Here is a 21,923-nt window from a genome sequence, read left to right on the forward strand (position 1 = left end):
AAACTCAGGAATGTCCCTTTAAATTCATCAGGATATTTGAAAGGTGAGTCAGTCGTACCTTTATTATATATCTACAACGTTACCAATGTACTGAGTAGTTTTGATCATTATGTCTAAAACTAAAAGTAAGTTAGACATACCAAAACTTAAAGGGACACTCCTGAGTTTGCTGCATTGTAAGATGTTTCCGACTAATAAAATACTTCTACGATTAAACTTACATATTAAATATATTTTCTTGTTTAGAATATCAGTATCTGTATATTCAGTGTGTTTCTGGTCGTCTTAATATTTGTAAGAAGCCGAAACTGGATTTTGTTTTCAAATAATTTCGTACGTACGAAAAAAACATATTTTAGGAAATGAAATACAAATATTAGAACGATTAGAAACACGTTTAATATACAGCCACTAATATTTTGTGCAGAAAAATATATTTGATATGTAATTACAATCGTTAAAAATCTCTGTTACTCGATAACATCTTAAAAATTGCAGCAAACTCAGGAATGTCCCTTTAAAACAAACGTTTGGGTGGCAATGTCTCAGATAAGCAGATCATGGGGTGCAGTATTTAAGAAAATGTCCACCAAGGTACTGTCTTCTAAGTTGCCTTAAAAACAGAAAACAATAAGGCAAATAAGTTAGCATGTCCTCTAGAAAGAAAGAAGTGTTTTATTTAACGACGCACTCAACACATTTTATTTACGGTTATATGGCGTCAGACATATGGTTTAAAACCACACAGATTGTTTTAGAGGAAACCCGCTGTCGCCACATAGGCTACTCTTTTACGACAGGCAGCAAGGGATCTTTTATTTGCGCTTCCCACAGGCAGGATAGCACAAACCATGGCCTTTGTTGAACCAGTTATGGATCACTGGTCGGTGCAAGTGGTTTACACCTACCCATTGAGGCATGTCCTCTAGATAGGGTTAATACTAAATTATGATTATCATTGTGTCGCTCGGTCTTTCCTTGATGTATATAAATGGTGTTATTGGTTGTATACGCAGTAACAGAGTATTGGCCATATGTTAAACTTCATGCATTTCATTAACTAAAGCCCTGTTCTCATGCCGTCGTTTACTTACGTGAGTATATATAAACCCATAAGTAAATATACTTACGGTGAGTATATCTGTCATGAGAACGCATTTGCTTACGGGTTTATATTTACTCATGTATTTTATTTGCATGACCAGCAGAGGTCATGCAAAAGTATATTTGCGTATAACTAAATTTACTAGATACGCAAATCTTGCCATGAGAACAGATTTGTTATTTGCTCATATGAGTAAAAAGGTAAATACAGATTTCCGTCCGGCGTGACACAATTTCAGTCCATTTCACCAGACTCATATCTTGACATTTCTGACACTGGCAGCCAGACATCACGTGACCAGTACTGTCTAGTAGTTAAGTCGGCACTAATTTTTAAAACTGCATAATTTCTTTATTGATAATGGCTAAGAAGGCAAAGGGTACACGCGGTTCATCGTGGACAGACGAGGAAACTGAATGTTTACTCAACCTGTGGCAGGAAAATGATGTAGAAAACCAATTAGATGATCCAAAAAGAAACAATGTCTCAATTTATCAAATGCTGTCTAGTGAGATGAACAAATTTGGATACAATTTATCAAATGCTGTCTAGTGAGATGAACAAATTTGGATACAATAAATCTAATTTACAAAATTAAAATGCACACATTGAAAAGGTCATTCAGGGAATGCAAGAAAAATCTGAAAATTAGTGGTAACGGAAGAAAATTCTGTAAGTTTTATACAAAACTGAATAACATTTTAGGTTACCGTCCTGCATCGTCGCCAGTGAAATTAATACAGAGCATGAACAGAAAGAGAACAATATCGTGCATAGATGATTCAGAAAGTGACACATTAGATGATACAGAAGACAAAAATATAGACAATACAGAATTACTTGATGACAGCAACACTGATAACGAAGAACCCATTGCTTCTACAGCCAATGATAATGTTAACGGTAATATAAATGACAGACCAAATGAAGAAAGTACAGATGGCGAAAAAGAGAAGAAAGGGGACGAAGAAATAAAGGAAAGTGGTAAAACAAAGAGTAAACAGCATGTGAAAGAAAACAAATCATCAAAGATAAAGCCTAAGAAAACACGTTTAGAAATTGCTTTGTCAACTGTTATGACAGCATTTGCAGACAGCAACAGTAAATTTGAAACCACACTTTTAGCATTAGAGAACAAGAAAACTGATGCAGAACTGAAGAGAATAGAACTTGAGAAGCAGAGACTTGAATCGGAAGAGAGACAGAAACGCGAAGAGCGAGAGCACCAGTACCGAATGATGCAAATGATAATTGGAAGAATGAATGCGCAACATGTACTTCAACAGAACATCCCGTCCACTTCATATGATACCCACAACCCAGTCCCTATGCCTCAATATTACAGTACGCCGCATAATATGACAGCTAGTAGGCAGTGTAATATTTCTTACGATGATACAGGAGTATCATATTATAATATGTAAATCATTGCATCAAATGTAGTAAAACATGACTTTAAATGAGAGCTACAAGTACATTTTCTTTCTTCCTTTAAAAAAAACGCAGATGTCGGCATATTGTTTTGTGGTATTTTCCTTTATTTGTGTTTTAATTGAAACTGATGTTTTAAATACCACATTGAGTACACATGATTTTATTGTTACTTTGGACAAGAAGCGAACCGCTTAATTATTATAGTAAATGACATTATTTCCATTGCAATTCCATAACGTTGTGAATCTTTTGGCGAATTGTTTTTCAAAATAAAAATATAACACAGAAACTGATTTTGTCTGTTATTTATATATAGTATATTATTTAAAACACAAATGAATCCTACTCAGAAAATCAGTCATCCCGATAGCATCCTCATCACATCATACAAAGTACATTTTCAATCATTCACGAAATATGCTGCTAGATCATTTCTCAGAATTGTGGCATTCACTTGAGCTTCTTCCCCAGTATCCATTCCATCCATTTCATCACCATTCTCCTCTACCTGTACAAAGACGCACGGTTCGTTCCGTAGTTCACAGAGGTTGTGAAGAATGGCGCATGCTGTGACTACGGTACTGGCAAATTCAACACCAACATCCAGTCTCTTCTGCAGACATCTCCATCTACCTTTTAAACGCCCGAACGTATTTTCAATTGTCATCCTAGCTCTACTCAGCTTGTAATTGAACACATTCTGTGATACTGTTAGATTCATTTGGTTAGTATAAGGCTTCAGTAACCAATTCTTCATTGGATAGGCAGCATCACCTAGAAGGACAACAGGCATTGTGACTTCTTTATCCCCACAATTAAGTTTCCTAAGCCACTGTGGAAACAAATCATTCACCTCGCCTCTGTAAAATATTTCTGAATTTCCAAACACCCTGGCATCATGTACTCTTCCTGGCCAACCAACATTTATGTCTGTTATAATGTATCTATGATCACAAACTGCCCGTAGGATTATTGAATACCAACCTTTTCTGTTTAGGTAATCTCCATGTGCCGAGGTAAGACAGATGATTGGAATGTGGGTACCATCGATGGCACCTCCACAGTTCGGAAAACCCTAAATCTCATCGTATCCATCGATAACGGTTTTCAGAGCTGCATCGGTTGGAAATACGATATATTTCGATAACAGAGAATCAGACAGAGCAGTGCAGACATCATGAATACACTTCCAAACACTTGTTTTACCAACGCCAAAGAGATTTGCCACAGTTCGATATTCCGCAGAAGAGGCCAACCAATAGACAGCAATGGCAACCCTATGGTCCAGGCAGAGTGGTTATCGCACTGCTGTAACCAGTTTTGACAAATGTGGACGAAGCTCCTCACATAGAAAATAGAATGTTTCTTTTGTCATACAAAAGTTTTCAATCCACTGATCATTATCAAATGTTTCCTTAACAATGTATTGCCACCAGTTACGAGATCGCTCTCTCATCCAAATTCTCTTTTCCTGAGTTAACCCCAAAAGAAGACTTGTACTTAAACAATACTGAACATCTCTCTTCTTCTTTGCGAGCAGTAAACTGTTCATGTCGGATCCTATTAACCAACTGATGTTTTGAACAAAACTGAGCTATGCTTATATCAAATTGCACCTGCTACAATTGCCACATGTGAACGCAAAGTAAATATACTTTTGCTCACGTGTCTATTTATAATCCATACGCAAATATACTTATATGAGTAAATTTCTGCATGAGAACAGGGCTTTAGTAAACTGCATGGTAACATAGTGGACTTAATATGTCAGTATAAAAGCTACAAGTTTAAAATACATCAGTATTGTCATATTCATTTACTGTGTATGTCATACTTTTCATTACTTATTATTTTAATAGTCTGCCACTTAGACTGTTATTGCATGAGATTATATTAAGCAAGTGATTCATATTTGCCAGACTTGTTGCGTTTTGGTAACATTGTGGCTGATTGGACCAATATAATAAAGAACTATATGTATGAATCACTGCACGGCCTGTTCAACCACTATTCTATTTAGTTTTCACCATACAAGCAATGTACATACAAACAAGAGACACCCAGTGCATGTGTTTGAAATATGGAAAGCTTGACCATAGATAGTCCTTCAATTTAAAATTATGATACCTTTTTCAGTTTGAAATTCTTAACTAGAAAATAAATTGATATCGAGGTTTTGTTTTTGTTTACTTGTTTGATGTTTCTTTTTTTTTCATGATCTTGGATGGTACTTAATAGTATGTTGCATTTTACACTCAGAGAAGCAGAAACGATATATAGAGAAAAGGGATGCTGGTCCAAGAAAAAGAGCAGAATACCTGAGAAAAAAAAGAAGAGTAAAGTTTGTTTTATTTAACGACGCCACTAGAGCACATTGATTTTTTTGGTATCTTATCATCGGCTATTGGACGTCAAACATATGGTCATTCTGACACAGTTTTTTTGGGTTTTTTAAGAGGAAACCCGCTGTCGCCACATAGGCTACTCTTTTACGATAGGCGGCAAGGGATCTTTTATTTGCGCTTCCCACAGGCAGGATAGCACAAACCATGGCCTTTGTTGAACCAGTTATGGATCACTGGTCGGTGCAAGTGGTTTACACCTACCCATTGAGCCTTGCGGAGCACTCACTCAGGGTTTTGAGTCGGTATCTGGATTAAAAATCCTATTCCTCGTCTGTGATCCGAACCCAGTACCTACCAACCTGTAGTCCGATAGCGTAACCACTGCGCCACCGAGGCCGGTCACTTGAGAAAAGAAGGGTGGAAGAAGTACAGAGGAGTGATAATATATGCAAGGCAAATGGCAGAACGAGAGAGACGATATAGTAGAAAATAAACCAGAGCCTGTACCCAAACGATACGTGAAGTAATAACTCCACCCATCAGTCCCAGAAGATCCCAATCTGACCCAAGCAAACAAGGTAAGCAGTGGAAGAGAAGACTGAGGAAAGACCGAACCAAATGTTACAGGGATAACGAGAGACTTAGAAAAGAACAGTCACTAATGCTAAAAAATAATATAAGATGCGTGACAGTTTCATATTGATGAGAAGATACGGAAAAGAAGTTTAATACCATTTCATTTGGTGAACAATATAAAAAGGTCGTTTTGATGTGTCAAGCACCAAAATGCTAAGTTTACATTTGAAATATGCACTGGGGAAATTAAAACGAAATTCGTAGCACTGGCCAGAAAAAGATATTGGATTCACTATGAAAGAAAGAAAGAAGTGTTTTATTTAACGACGCACTCAACACATTTTATTTACGGTTATATGGCGTCAGACATATGGTTAAGGACCACACAGATTTTTTTAGAGGAAACCCGCTGTCGCCACATAGGCTACTCTTTTACGACAGGCAGCAAGGGATCTTTTATTTGCGCTTCCCACAGGCAGGATAGCACAAACCATGGCCTTTGTTGAACCAGTTATGGATCACTGGTCGGTGCAAGTGGTTTACACCTACCCATTGAGCCTTGCGGAGCACTCACTCAGGGTTTGGAGTCGGTATCTCGATTAAAAATTCCATGCCTCGACTGGGATCCGAACCCAGTACCTTCCAGCCTGTAGACCGATGGCCTGCCACGACGCCACCGAGGCCGGTAGGATTCACTATGAGGTAATGGTACAAATACCACACAAATAAATCAACAGCAGTAAAACTCAAGACCACTGTCAATATATTTAAGAGATGGATGACGTGAGCTGAATGACAAATGCAAGAGAAAAAGAAAAAAAAAAAAAATCTAAGGAGATAAAGAGTCAAAAACGATTCCTAAAGAATACAATGAAAAATTTATATCAGAAATTTCTATCGGAGTTTACTGGAAAGTTTTTCATATTCCGTTCTGTGGCTTTAAACCCTTTTGGGTGCTAAGAAACATGACAAACCTCACACACTCCGCATGAAACAACTGAGTATATTATGTACCACAAACCTGAAGGAAATGGTTTATTTAACGACGCATTCAACACATTTTATTGACGGTTATATGACGTCAGATATATGATTAATGACCACACAGATATTGACGGAGGAAACCCGCTGTCACTACTTCATGGGCTACTCTTTTCGATCAGCAGCAAGCGATCTTTTATATGCACCATCCCATAGACAGGATAACACATACCAGTCGTGGTGCACTGGCTGAAGGGAGAAATAGCCCAATGGGCCCACTGACGAGGATCGATTCTAAACCGACCGCGCATCAAGCGAGCGCTTTACCACTGGGCTACGCCACAAACCTGAAGCACCTTGTTAAGACAGTCAGCTGTGTGTCTGTAAAATGCAAAGAATGTTATCGTGCTGCTGCCAATATTCATACATATGATCTGAAAGGAGAAATCTGGTGGTAACAGTGGATCAACAAAACAGTCAGCAATGAAACGCGATACGGTGACTTACTCAAGGTTGCAAAAGGACAAAGTTCAACTGACAAGGTACAACTGGGGAACTTGTTAAGCAATTTCAGGTGGATGTATCTAATTTAAATCGGCATACTTCCCATACTTGGAGACAATAAAAAAAATGTACCGAGAGTTGAGAGAGAAACTAGGCTGAGATCATGTATGTCGATTTTGCTGAAACCTATTCGTGTAAGAATCGCCAAGAAATTCGAAGTGAATATGTTGGTGGTGTGCACCAATTAGCGATCCGACGCCATATAATAGTAAATAAAATGTGTTGAGTGCATCGTTAAATAAAACATATCCGTCCAGTAAGCGATCCTCCATACTGATAACATGTACATCGTCAATTGACAGCAATTTCGTTCTGAACCATTTCCCCATTCCTAGACCATGGTCTATAGGCGGTCTAGTCATACCTTGACCTTGTTCTGAACTATGTCAAGGAGGAATATCCAGAATTATCTGTTCTTCACATGTTCTCCAACGGCCTTGCAACTCAGTATAGACAGAAGCTGTTTTTGCTTTCTGTACATTCAAAATCTATTTCATGAAGGATACAAATGTGGCATCTGGAATTATTTCGAAACATCGTACGGAACATGCGCTGTAGATGGTGTTGGTGGAGCCTTAGAGAGCAGACGATAGATTGGTAGTAAACGGAAGCCCGGGTAATGTTTGACACTTTAAATCGCCAGTCATCAATAAAGCTAGTCTAAGTGGGCAATATCGTGGCCAATATCAAGGAAAAAGGCAGCGTTCCGTACTTGGAACACTGAAGCTTCACCAAATTATATGTGAAAAACCATACACTATTCTGATTAGGGATGTCAGCTGTTTCTGCTCAAAGAGTGAACAGCACAAATGAAAATGCGTTCAAAACGTCACCCAACACTAGTTTTGCTCAAAATGCATCTGAGGTACATGCAACAATCCACATCGATGCTGAGCTGACCACTGTTCGATATCTTTCTGTATCAGCCACTCCAGTTCAAAATGCCCAGTCTTCTTGAGCCGTGTGCCCCCAACACTGCTGTAAAAGAAGGGCGTGTCCCATTGTTGCTTCAGACAATATTTTTGGACAGTAGGCCAACTGTATCGTGAAGTACAGTGGTCAACCCTTTTCCCGGTATCATTAGAAGGTACGATCGAAAAGTTGCTCAGATGGAATGAATGCTAAAACCTCATGGTATTTCGAATCCAAACTCAAAGACGTTTGACATAATCTTGCACGTTACCAATGCATTGTGGGAACAAGTTCTGAGCATGATATAAACATAAGCATGTATGCATTTCATGTAGTATAAATTGTAACATTGTTGAAAGACACACTGAAGTAACATTATTATATGATCTGGAAAGGTTTGGAGGTTTTTGTTTGTTTTTATTTTATTTTTGTTTTAACATATTTCTTTAATATCTGGAAAAGACTGACCATTGTACTAGAATTGTTTTTGTTGCATACACGTTTATAATTTATTATTATATAACATCATACTTTGAAAAGACTGCCTATTACACTTGAACTGTGTTTAAATCTTTTTCGTTTTTTTGTTTTTTTGATACGCGGTAAACGCTAACCATTGTATTGAAAATGTTTTTGGTGCATAAATGTTCAAGATGTTGTTAAAATTATTGTTTGTGCAACATATATTACTTACATCTGAACATAATCCTACATCTGAACGAATGAATGTTTAACGACACCCCAGCAAAATAAATACAGATCGGCTATCGGTAAATATATTAATATGATTATTTCCATTAAAAATAAAAAAGTATATAGTTATGTAAAACACAGTGAAAAGAACTGTGTGAAAAAATACAATACAATACAAATCTTTTTAAATTATGTTTAAAAATCGAATTATTTTTTTCTTTTTTAAATTTAAGGGACATTCCTTAGTTTGCTGCATTGTAAAATGGTGTTCTGACTAATAAAATATTTCTACGATTGAACTTACATATTAAATATAGTTTCTTGTTTAGAATACCAGTTTCTGTGTATTCAATGTGTTTCTGGAAATAAAATGAAATTTAACGTAGTACAAATATTAGAATGATCAGAAACACGTTTAATATACAGCCACTAATATTTTATGCAGAAAAATATATTTGATATGTAAAGACAATCGTTAATAGGTATCTGTTAGTCAATAACATCAAACTCGGGAATCTCCCTTTAAAATTAATTCTGGGTGCAACTTAAAAGATTCCAAAGCATTCCTGTTACCAAATATATAATTTCTCGGCTTCATAAGCTTACACTCCATCAAAATGTGGCGCACTGTTAACATACAATGGCAATGTTAACAGCGAGCAGGAGGGCCATTTAAATGCATATGGCCGATACGTGCACGACACAAAATAACTTCATCCTTCGTACACCGTCTGTAGGATGACTGCCACTTTCCAGAACTAGCTTGACTATGAAATTTGTTCGCAACTGCACCGTTCCAATTATATGAAATGAAATGAAATCTTTTATTTAAAGGGACATTCCCGAATTTTCCGCATTGTAAGATATTTCCAACTAATAAAATATTTCTACGATTAAACTTACATATTTAATATATTTTCTTGTTTAGAATATCAGTTTCTGTATATTCAATGTGTTTCTGGTCGTCTTAATATTTGTAAGAAGCGCAAACTGGATTTTGTCTTCAAATAATTTCGTACGTACGTAAAAACAATATTTTGGGAAATAAAATGAAATTTAACCAAGTACAAATATTAGAACCATCAGAAACACGTTTAATATACAGCCACTAATATTTTATGCAGAAAAATATATTCGATATGTCATTACAATCGTTAAAAAGTCTCTGTTAGTCGATAACATCTTAAAAATTGCGCAAACTCAGGAATGTCCCTTTAACGATACACTCAACACGTTGTATTTACGGTTATATGGTGTCAGACATATGGTTAAGGACCACACATATTGGGAGAGGAAACCCGCTGTCGCCACTTCATGGGCTACTCTTTTTGATTAGCAGCAAGGGATCTTCTATATGCACCATCCCACAGACAGGGTAGTACATACCACGGCCTTTGATATACCAGTCGTCTTGCACTGGCTGGAACGAGAAATAGCCCAATGGGCCCACCGATGGAGATCGATCCCAGACCGACCGCGCATCGAGCGAGCGCTTTACCAGTGAGCTACGTCCCGCCCCGTTCCAATTATATTGCCAAGTGGAAACATATATTATTAGTCAATGTAAAGGACACCAATACTTGCATGGGACAAATGTAAGACAGACTTGGCAACACAATCTGCATTTTCACTGCCCTGTATTGGCAATGGACAAAAGACACACTTTCGTATCACTATCCCAATCAAGGCATGCTCTAGCTTCATGTATTTTAATGCATGGAGACATGAAAGTCAATGTGTAAAAATAATATATTTGGATGCTTTCTCATGTTAGTTTAAAATGTGCTAAGATTCTGGTGATAAAACATAGATAATAAGTTTACCTAAAATGTACCTCTGTCTTGCAACACAGTTACATCAATATATGCAAAGGGCCCCGTGGCCTGTTCTACTGTAATGCCATTCAAAATATCAGTTTGGTGTAGTGCTCCATACTGCTGTTGCCCATAACTTAGTGAACACTATTTCTTACCGGTTACAGTTTTCAATAAACACTCTTACAAAACAAAAATGGTTATTAGCATTCCAAACTATCATTTCATGTGCAGAATTATGTATTGAATACAGTGCTGAACCCCCCCCCCCCCCCCACCCCCACCCCCAAAAAAAAAACAAAAAAAACATCAACATTGAATTGGAATTGTTTTATTTTTCAGAAAGCAAATTTTTAAATGTTCACCTTTCTTTTGAAATAACCCAAACAAGTGGTTACGTTTCTATATTTTCTATATATATGCACTTTAAATTCAAAAACAATGTCAACCACAAAATTGCATTTTATATATTGGTGAGACTTTTTTCCACAACATTTCCCTTGAAATTGCCATTTCATTATCGTTTTGACATGAATTATAAATAGACAAAAGAACAAAATTTAAATAATTATAATACTAAAAAACCCAACAAAAAACAAAACAAAACTCGCAGAAAAACCAATGTAATAAAATATTTATATCCTATTAATTTCATATGTTATTAATTATTAATGGTAAAGATGACATAAATAAATGATTTAGGGGGTTTGAAATTAGGGTTTATTACGACACATTTTATGAGTGTTAGTACTTGAGTTGGTTACTCATTTTTCATTGGTGTATGTATATATTGGAATGACAGATTATTGGATTTATCTTTTTTTCATATGCCCTTTATGTTCTTTATGTTCTGGTTCTTTATGTTCTATATGTTCTGGTTCTTCATGTCCTTTATGTTCTTTATGTTCTGGTTCTTTATGTTCTATATGTTCTCTATGTCCTTTATCTTCTCTATGTTCTGGTTGTTCATGTCCTTTATGTTCTATAAGTTCTATATGTTCTATAAGTTCTATATGTTCTTCATGTCCTTCATGTTCTGGTTGGTCTGGTTGTTCATGTTCTTTATGTTCTGGTTTTTCTTCTGTTTTACTTGTTTCTCCCTTTTTATGTTTCAGGTGTTTGTGCATTTTTGCATGTATCTTCTTTTCCTTCTTTTTTAGATGATGTTTTTTCGTTGTTAGATGTTTTATCCTTTTCAGGTGTTTCAACGTTCCATGGTGTATTTTAACATGAGTTTTTTCTTCCTTTTTGTCCGTTTCCTCTTGTTCTTCCATTTCAACTATGGAATGAGTTTCTATCCTTGGACTTTCGTCGTCATATTTTTCTTCATCTTCGTACTTTGTACCCACATTTGGAAGATGCGTAGGGAATTCAACAGGCTTAATCATCATTTGCATTCTCTAAAGATAAATAGATACATAAATAAATACATGCATATCTAAAACAGTGTCATTACATGTCTCCCTAGTTTACGTGAAAAAAGAGCAAAATGTGAATTTATTTTTGGAGAGACAGTTATCACGCTAGCGGTTGGATAAATAACGGTTCTTTCTTGAGAGATTGCACGCATGTATGTTAAAATAAGATTGAGAGTATTATCACAGTATATTTCTTCGTCTTTCTATAAACAATTTGGTATTTAAATGAGACAAGCCATTACATCGATATAACAACATATTTATTCCTACTATTGGCTGCATTTTCGTTCATAATTATTCATATATAACAGGAACTTGTAAATAAAACTAATAATACAGTTAGTGCAAACATATATTTTAAAAAATAATAAAGATTAGCTACAGCGATGTTGATTATATTACACGATATAAATCAACGTTTTTCTAAGTGAAGGTAATGTTTTTTCGAGTAAAGCATTTAACGGTTAACAATTGTATAGGGTAAATAATTGTGTTATTTAGACTAAAATAGTGTGCAGTTATTACACATGATTTTTATGTATTTGTTTGCAACAATTACTGTAATTTTGAGATTTCATTGATGGATTTGGTGTCCATATATTTTGGGATGAACCACTAGTATCCCGAAGAAAGATTGTAAAGGCACTGACCGTGGTTATTAGGTGGTGAAAAACAATTATGGTAAGTTGTAAGTATGCCTACTTGTTAACTACTAATTACGCATTTCCATTCGCCACACAAACCATTTAAAACTTGTAAAACTCGAGGGAATTAACATGTATTTTAAAATATAGATGAGTTTTATTAAAGTTTATCAAAGACGTATTTGATTCAATAGAACCTCTTTCTCCGGGATTGTCTAAAAGGTAACTTAAATTCCAAAGGACAGACATGAACCGTACACATTGTTACATGAAAGGGTCTGTAAGCAACTGTCCAACATTTGGTTGCTGTATCACTGAACCTCATCTGCGTGGTATTAATACACGAATACCACTTACATCTAACAACATCCAGAAACGAAATGCAAGTATCGTTATCCGAGGGGAATTATCGTTTGCAACGGTTGCTAACCGTTTCCAAAAACTATAAAATCGTGTCTTTTGTCCTACTTCTACTAACTTGGAATAAATGATCGAAAGTTTAGTCGAAATCGTTTTAATAAAATTGGGTTTTTAAAAATCATAGTCTGAATCGTTGATGCACCCTCTTTCGTCGGTGATCTTTTGTGTGTGTGTGTGTTGTCATTTCCCTTTTGGGTCACGATGTACATTTTTAAACGTTTCACTTTGACAGAACAAAATCTTTCCTTAACCGTGGTATTTGAAAGTTCCTTCTCTTTCATCCATTACAATATGTCTGTATTCGAATTCAGCCTCAGTGTGTTCTTTTGAAGCATGTACCATGTGTACGTCGATATCAGTTAAATATTGACATTGGACTTTGTAGTAATAACAACGGAATGGCGTCACTTCCTACAGAATACACACAAAAACATACATCGGCTGTTGGGTGTCAAATAGGTAAGAATATGAATAAATTTATGATCAATGTCAATATACAAAATTTTAAACAGACCCTGTAAAGAAACATTTTTATTAGATGTACGGAAGGAAATAGTGTTTACATTAATTAAATAGTTAGTTTTAAAAAAAAAACGCTACCCGTTTTTTAATAATACATTTGTTTCTGAAAGGCCTCGATGAAAACCACTTATCCGATGCCAGCAGAACTATTTTTAGCCCATGACACGCAACATGGGCTTACCTCAGATGTTCCCAGCGAACTCACAACCACTCGAGATTGTTTTTACAAAATGGCGGAACGAAGTGATGCCAGTGAAGATGGCTCCTTTTCCGACAGTATCATGGATTTATCCTCCACGTCAAAAAAAAAAAAAGTACTGACGGGGAAAGCAAAGGTGTCTTGCCGTATCAGTTCGAGCCTGGATTGATAGTGATGATCCGGAGACAGATATAAGATTATGACTGTCGAGATCATATCAGACGAGTTGGAAAAAACCAAGAACGAACGTTTTCAAGACTAGAGTAGTTTGTAAGACAAATTTGCACATGTTTTGTTTTACAAACTGCATATGTTTTTACCATCGGTAGTGTTTTACGATACGATTTTAAAAGTCTAAAAATTCACCCCGTACGAGCGTGTACGCCTGAAAATATTGGAACACGGGTCAGTGAACGCTCATCAAGGCTAAAGGTAAGTTGTTTATTTTATTCAATGTAGGTTTTTGTCTACATCTAAACTATTATAAACTTTTTCGAAAAAATAATTTATACTGTAAAGGATAACCCATTTATTTAGATATAATTACAAACTTTCCGAATTTATACGATTTACTGTATTCTGATTGGCTGACGTCACTAAAAAACCAAGTGTTATCCTTCCATAAACCTCATAAAAATACGTCATCACGGAAGACCAAGATCGAAATAACCGCACAACACCAACAGTCACTACACGAAAACAAAAGTTAATATCACGGTCACTTTGCGATAGAAACAAACAAGACAAATCTGCACATGAAATTGTTTCATTTTTTAAAAAGAAGTTATAATAAAGATATATACACTGTTTTTGTTGATTCAATACTTATTTTTATTTTTAGCGGACAATTTCCAATAGTATGTATACATGTATTCCTACGCTTATTTACAGAACATGGTTCACGGTAAGAACGAAAGTAATTATTTTTGAGTATTTTAAGGTACACTTCTTGTATTGTTTGTAATTATAAGAATTGTTTCTCATTTTTTAGGAATTTATCGATGTATAAAAGTCACAAATGTAGTATAAAATCGCTTCGCTACGCTACGCGATTTTATACCATTTGTGACTTTTATACATCGATAAATTCCTAAAAAATGAGAAACAATTCTTATGTATGCCAAATTATAAGCCAAATGTTTAAGTGTTAATGATTTTATTTAGCTGTTAACGAATGTTGGTTGGCGATGGAATTTTTAGGTTTATTGGTTTGAGCTATTAATCCTAATTAAAACATTTTATTTAAACGAAACTGTCTCTAATAAATATACTGAATGGTTTGCCATCTATCAAAGTACCACTGTGTGAAATTTCAGATATATATGATAAGTATTAACAACGATAAAGCCTTTCAAAGAGAGCCACCCTATCTCAGTTGGTGAACGCTTGGCACCCCATCAAATTTATATCGGTGTACGCTATGCATCAGTGTTGGCGTACGCTTGTCACATGCACTAAATTCGTACTAGTATATTAATAAATATGTATTACTTGTGATTTTCTTTATTCTCTTTGCATAGAACTGCAACAGAATGGAACCATATGCCTGTTGTTACTGACTGCTCAAGTTCAATAATTTTGGTAATGTTATTTTCCATTATATCCATGTGCATTCCTCTGAGAAACTTGTCATTAAAAAACGCGTATTAAGTTCAAGTACTGGCCATTTTAAATATGTTTTAAAAGACTATAAATACACCCCTGATGAATTAAAGATTGTCGGTAAAGAAATTAAAGTGTGTACAAATTATGAAGAGAAAATAAATATAATTGCAACAGCTACTACATCTGCTACAAGCTCCACTTTAATAAAAAAAAAACCCACGCCTTTCACAGGAGTGTGAAACACATAATACCAATAGTGCAACTGATAGTGGTACAGAAGCTACTGATTCAGCTACTCAAAGTGAAGAGCTTCTTCGGGAAATGACACGGTTATTGCCATCAGTGTTGGATGAACTACAAAAAGAGAGACTTTCGGACATATATGTAAAATTCCATCAACTGATAACAGAAAACAAATTTCCCTTAAATAACATTGCATTTCTGTTGTTCCTCGACGTGGTGAAATTCTACAGCTGTCAATACACAACTCAAATGCGATACAACAACAGCATTAAAACGTTTTGGTTTGCAGGCTATAAACTCTTCCATGGAAAGTTTTTGAGGTTTATGGGTGGGTCCAAAAATCGAGGGCAGTTTCAAGAACGATGTTATGATCCTTTTGATGCACACATTAATGTTGTTTTACCACATATTGATACAATACAATCATTAAAGAAATCCTTGCTTTCTGACAATATTGAACCAGGAGTTTTGACAGATAGTCTAAATATTATTGCAATAAACTACGGTGGTGATTATCAAACATCAATGAAGATTTGTTTTGATGGTAAAAAAATCAATAGTTGCTTAACTAAGGATCAAGGTGATGTTAATCTGTTTGGTTGTGAGCAATCTCCAACACTACATGAAATGAGAGAAAGGACAAGAATAGAGATTGAAATAGTAGATGTCTTGATTGAAAAAGCCTTGCAAATCAGCGAAACTGAATTAAAACCTCATTTGTCATTACTCTATTCGTCTTTTGTGACTGACATTCAAAACTTAATTTGTGTCATTAGTCAGAGAATAAAAGATTTGAGAGAAATAGTTATCACCAAAAAACTTGGTCTTACCAAATTTAAAACACTTGGTCAACCCGACTGGAGAAAGTCAAAATATCTCTTTGTGATCAGCAGTATACAAACATCTCTTTTTCAAGTGAACGAAAACATAATCAGCTGTTTAAACACAATTGACCGGCTAGGTAAAATTTGCGCTGATTTCCAAAATGTGTCACATCTGTACTGCATTGGCGATAAGGCTCATCTTAATTCTCAAGAGAATTTTGTATGCTTACATAGTAATGACGAAAAATTGCACATAACAAAGGATCCACAAAATGGCATCCATCTGAAAAATGTATAAAATCGTTGGTCCTTTATTGGCAAACAAGTTAATTCCTTATTACAAGCATGTGAAACACGAACAATAAATACATTAACCACCAAATATCAGCAAAACAGTGTAACTACTGTTAACGGTTACAATTAATGTCCATTTATGTGGCACGTTTGAAGCAATATTCACCAAATATGTCAAAATGGAACATTATTTGTCAAAACGGTCGCGATAAATTGATGCAGAAGATTTTAAAATGTGTTATCATTCTGATTACAAGCGTACACCAAAAAATATTGAATTGAATTCTAAACGTACACCAGGCGGTGTGCCAAGCGTTCACCAACTGAGAAAGGTTGGCTCTCTTTGAAAGGCTTTATCGTTGTTAATACTTATCATATATATCTTAAATTTCACACAGTGGTACTTTGATAGATGGCAAACCATTCAGTATATTTATTAGAGACAGTTTCATTTAAATAAAATGTTTTAATTAGGATTAATAGCTCAAACCAATAAACCTAAAAAGTCCATCGCCCACCAACATTCGTTAACAGCTAAATAAAATCGTCAACACTTAAACATTTGGCTTATAATTTGGCATACATCTAAATAAATGGGTTATCTTTTACAGTATAAATTATTTTTTCGAAAAAGTTTATAATAGTTTAGATAGAGACAAAAACCTACACTGAATAAAATAAACAACTTACCTTTAGCCTTGATGAGCGTTCACTGACCCGTGTTCCAATATTTTCAGGCGTACACGCTCGTACGGGGTGAAATTCCCAAATGTCAAAACTTACCGTATTCACATTAGATTCCATACGGTCGTAAATTCGGAATAATTACCGGTGCCATAATGGAATTCACCACTAGATTTTGTATTGTTTTGTTTTATCTTGGAAATGACACCATTTATGATGAAACTGCTATAGTATTTAAGCATATAATTTATATACAAAAGGACTGATGATAAAAAAGGGAACGTGTGTAAACACTATTTGTTACAGACCGTATCGATATACTACTACTAGTATTTTAGTTTTTAAAAATCCATTTATTAGTATTGTATACACCCAGTACTTTTTCGGTAAACAAGGGAATCCCCGAGGATTCCATGTTTCTATTTTTATCCCAATTTCGTCTGCACTGTGAGTGAAGGTGACAATTCAGGCTTTAAACGACTCCGGTTTTGAACTGAGACACATAATGTATATGACAGGCCACAAAAAACAAAGCTTCTATTAGAAGTTATATCAGAGAATGCTCAACAAATCAAAAGAGAGATATAAGCGCAGCTCTGTCACATTTAACAAAAACACCAAATCGAGAACTTGCACGCGCGAAAACACATAGGCACAATTACGCGACCTGTCCTTTCCGAGAATAATATCACACAATCACAAACTTCCTCAGAAATCCACACACACACAGTAACACTGAAACCACTTTATTCCTTTCAAATCAGTGTTCACATTCACTTTTTACTAATTAAACTTTAATTAAAATGTATAAAACCTAAATCATTAGAATGAATCGGAGATTTGACAGAAAAAAACGAATGTAACTTTCTAAGGGAATTCCCTTATTTGTGTATTGATACAGTTGTAAATCATTGTGGAAATGAGTACGATTGTAGTTTTTTTTAAATATAGTTTCGTATAATGGCAATATTAATGCATTTGGAATTATAAGAATTGAACGTTATATTTTTGACGTTAATGCGAATATAAACACCAAAACCGTTTTACGCGTAAGCGCGAAGCCGTTCATACATAAGTCACATGAACGTCAAAAATATAACGTTCAATTATTAAATAACTTAATATTGCTCCTGAAAGCATAAAACGATTTCCATGTTGCATCAGTGCTGATGACAGCTGAGGTCAAAGTCTATTAAACCTGATACATGTATATGGGTATTTTATATTAGTATATGATGTTATAAGTGGCGGATCCAGAAAATCCATTTAGGGGGCCCCCAATGACATGAGGCGGAATGCCAATGGAACTTTGGGGGAGATTTGGAGGGGATCGTAAAAATTAAAATTAATATATAATAAACTTATAACTGTCGCAAAATTTAAGAGGGGGGGGGGCTGCCTACCCCCCCCCCCCCCCCGATCCGAGTCTGGTTATAAGATTGGAACTTAAGTTTTGTGTACAAGGGTCATGTTAACTAGACTTATATATAATTATATTTCTTCTCTCAGTTATTTAACACAATCATTCCTACTTAAATGTCCAGGTATAAATGTGGATACAGCCTGTGAATGTATATTTACGAGTATGTTGCCAGAACACATGATGGATGCTAAAGTACTGTACTAACTGACCGGCTTATCGAGTAGATTATCATATCGGCCTGGATGGACCAAGAAATTAGTACGTTCATCTTAACATTTTAAAATGATTTTTCATTATATACATGTATATATTTCACACTTCAAGAACTGACAGTAGACACAATGCAATCATGACATTGTTTAAGCTGTGCAACTTTTTAAAATTGCTTGTCACCGACTGAAACTGTTGCCTCTTGATTTCATAATTCTGTATTTCCTGAACTAACATTAAATTTGATAAAGAATCACTTCAAATATAATTCAGTGCACCACGACTGGTATATCAAAGACCGTGGTATGTGTTAACCCTATGGGATGCTGCATATAAAAGATCCCTTGCTGCTAATCGAAAAGAGTAGCCCATGAAGTGGAAACAGCGGGTTTCCTCCCTCAATATCTCTGTGGTCCTTAACCATATGTCCGACGCCATACAACCGTAAATAAAATGTGTTGAATGTGTCGCTAAATAAACCATTTCCTTCAGGTTGGTGGTACATAATATACTCAGTTGTTTCCTTCCTTCAGTCAAATATAATAAACATAATATTGTTAAAAGTAATATATAGCTCTCTCTCTCTCTCTCTCTCTCTCTCTCTCTCTCTCTCTCTCTCTCTCTCTCTCTCTCTCTCTCTCTCTCTCTCTCTCTCTCTATATATATATATATATATATATATATATATACATGTGTGTGTGTGTGTGTGTGTGTGTGTGTGTGTGTGTGTAGGCTTTGTATGGGTAATTCAACTTTATTTTGGAATGTGATTAAATGTCGGAATATATATCTTCACATCTTACAGTAACAGTACACAATATAATTTTCAGAAACCACAATTTGTTTTGTACTTGTTCATAAAATACAGATACATTGCCTATAGGCTGTGTGGTGGTGTCGGGGTTATCTGGGAAAATACATATACATTGCCTATAGGCTGTATGATGGTGTCGGGGTTATCTGGGAAAATACAACAAGGAATGCTTCTACCCTGTGTTGTGACTGCTGTTCGTGACACATTCCAGTCAGAAATATAGAAAGGTTGTCAGTTCTTGTCCATGTTGGCAGGGCCGTACCCTGATAAACACCGGGGGGGGGGGGGGGGGGGGGGGGGGCTACTTTTTTTTATAAACAAATGAAACACTATACAAATTAAACCCAGGGATGTGTATGCTATTTTTTGGAATATATTAAAAAAAGTTAGATTCTCAGGAGGGCAATGGCCCCCCTGCCCCCCGGAGGGTACGGCCCTGGTTGGTTTGACCCAATAAAAGTGTGAAGCAATAGCTTCCTGAATATTTGGTCGTTCATAAACCGCAGATAAAACAAACCTGGAAATATTTATTCCATCCAGTGCCAAAGACAATTCTGCTTGATTTAGCACTGCTATGTTGCACAGCATCGTCATTAGTTTTCTAATACAGCTTGAAATGACATTTTGCCATTAGTATAATAAAGTCTTGTCATGTTTAGCTAAATGTCTTCTCTTTTTATAATCGGTACAAAATACTAAATAAAATTTGAGGGCCACACATAAGCAAATGGATCACAAAAGACACATGAAAAGATAGAAATTTAGTACTGTACCGCATACATATGACATCATATTTTAGTTCAATCTGGTGCTACATGTAGTTATGTTACACTTTTAACATTAAGAGAGTAGTCTAGGGAGTTATTTATAGCTCCTCTTAAATAGCAAATATTATCAATACTTCATAAAGATGGGGGGAAAAGTTAATATCCCAAATAGTTTCCTTAATCAAAATAGGATAGCAATTAATCACTCCCTTAATTATGTTCTACTGCAACTAGTACATGGTTCAATTAGACAAAACAATATTGTGTGTTTCCGAGAACCCAATCCTAACAAGAAAAAAGGGCCAACCCTAATTATTTTTAATTAAAAATATAATATGAGGGTGAGGCATGCTTTAGGCTTTAGATATGGTAACACATCCCTGCACATATTTCTTTTTTAATATGGGTGCTACATGTCACTGTTACTGATGTCCAACACCTCATCACAATATTTGTCATCACTTACAACCTGGAAAGTTTCTTATTCTGACTTTAAAAAGTACATACTACCGCAACACTAGTAGTCATATGTCCAACTAGAACAGTTAAAAGAAACAAATATTGTTCTTAAATTGTGGAAACATTAAATCTAAGAACAAATGATATATAAATTTGCTATTTTATTTAAAATTAAAATATTTTATGAGTATAAGGAACTTGATACAGTGTACATATATAACCACTGTTAAGAAATTATAGATATCCTGCTGCTTAAAATAGTTTTACATTGGACATAACCAGTTAAAGGGACATTCCTGACTTTGCTGCATTGTAAGATTTTTCTGACTAATAAATTATTTCTACGATTAAACTTACATATTAAATATATTTTCTTGTTTAAAATATTAATATCTGTATATTCAAGGTGTTTTTGGTCGTCTTAATAAGCACAAGAAGCCCAAACTCGATTTTGCCTTCAAATAATTTCGTACGTATGAAAAAATATTTTTTAGGAAATAAAATGAAATTTAACCTAGTACAAATATTAGAACGATCAGAAACACGTTTAATATACAGCCACTAATATTGTATGCAGAAAAATATATTTTATATATCATTACAATCGTTAAAAAGTCTCCTTTAGTCGATAACATCTTAAAAAGTGCAGCAAACTCAGGAATGTCCCTTTAATATTTTGTATGACTGTACATGTCACAATGAGAAACCAAGCTGTAATTTCTAAAATGTTCGTGGAGGTATGATTAGACCGACATGTAATCCGGCTTTAACGTACCATATGAGATGTCTAAAAAAGAACAATTTGTATACACACAACAGTGGCGTAGGAAGGTGCCAACAAGTGTGTGTGTGTGTGTGTGTGTGTGTGTGTGTGTGTGTGTGTGTATATACATATATATATATATCAGGCCCACTTTTTCCGCCAGTTTTTATTTCGGGACTTTAAAAATGTCTCAGGTAATAAGCCGAAAAC

General features: G+C 35.2%; 2 protein-coding genes across 2 annotated transcripts in view; both read right to left on the minus strand.

Moving 5' to 3' along the window:
• Positions 1–2,939: 2,939 nt before the first annotated feature.
• On the minus strand, positions 2,940–3,332 carry LOC121368496 (putative nuclease HARBI1). The gene has a single exon (XM_041493232.1). It carries the CDS (start codon positions 3,330–3,332, stop codon positions 2,940–2,942), a length of 393 nt encoding a protein of 130 aa, XP_041349166.1.
• A 7,407-nt stretch (positions 3,333–10,739) lies between these two features.
• The window catches only part of LOC121368497 (sodium-dependent serotonin transporter-like), a 76,081-nt gene continuing 64,897 nt past the window's right edge, over positions 10,740–21,923 (minus strand). Inside the window, exon 17 of the mRNA XM_041493233.1 lies at positions 10,740–11,824. Coding sequence (XP_041349167.1) covers positions 11,237–11,824 — 588 coding nt within the window. The 3' untranslated portion in view covers positions 10,740–11,236. The remainder of the gene's footprint in view (positions 11,825–21,923) is intronic.

The sequence above is a fragment of the Gigantopelta aegis genome, chromosome 3 (assembly GCF_016097555.1).
Source record: "Gigantopelta aegis isolate Gae_Host chromosome 3, Gae_host_genome, whole genome shotgun sequence".
Classification (NCBI taxonomy): domain Eukaryota; kingdom Metazoa; phylum Mollusca; class Gastropoda; order Neomphalida; family Peltospiridae; genus Gigantopelta; species Gigantopelta aegis.

Coding starts and splice junctions, on each gene's coding strand:
- LOC121368496 (XM_041493232.1), bottom strand. CDS start 3,332: ATGCCTGTTGTCCTTCTAGGTGATGCTGCCTATCCAATGAAGAATTGG.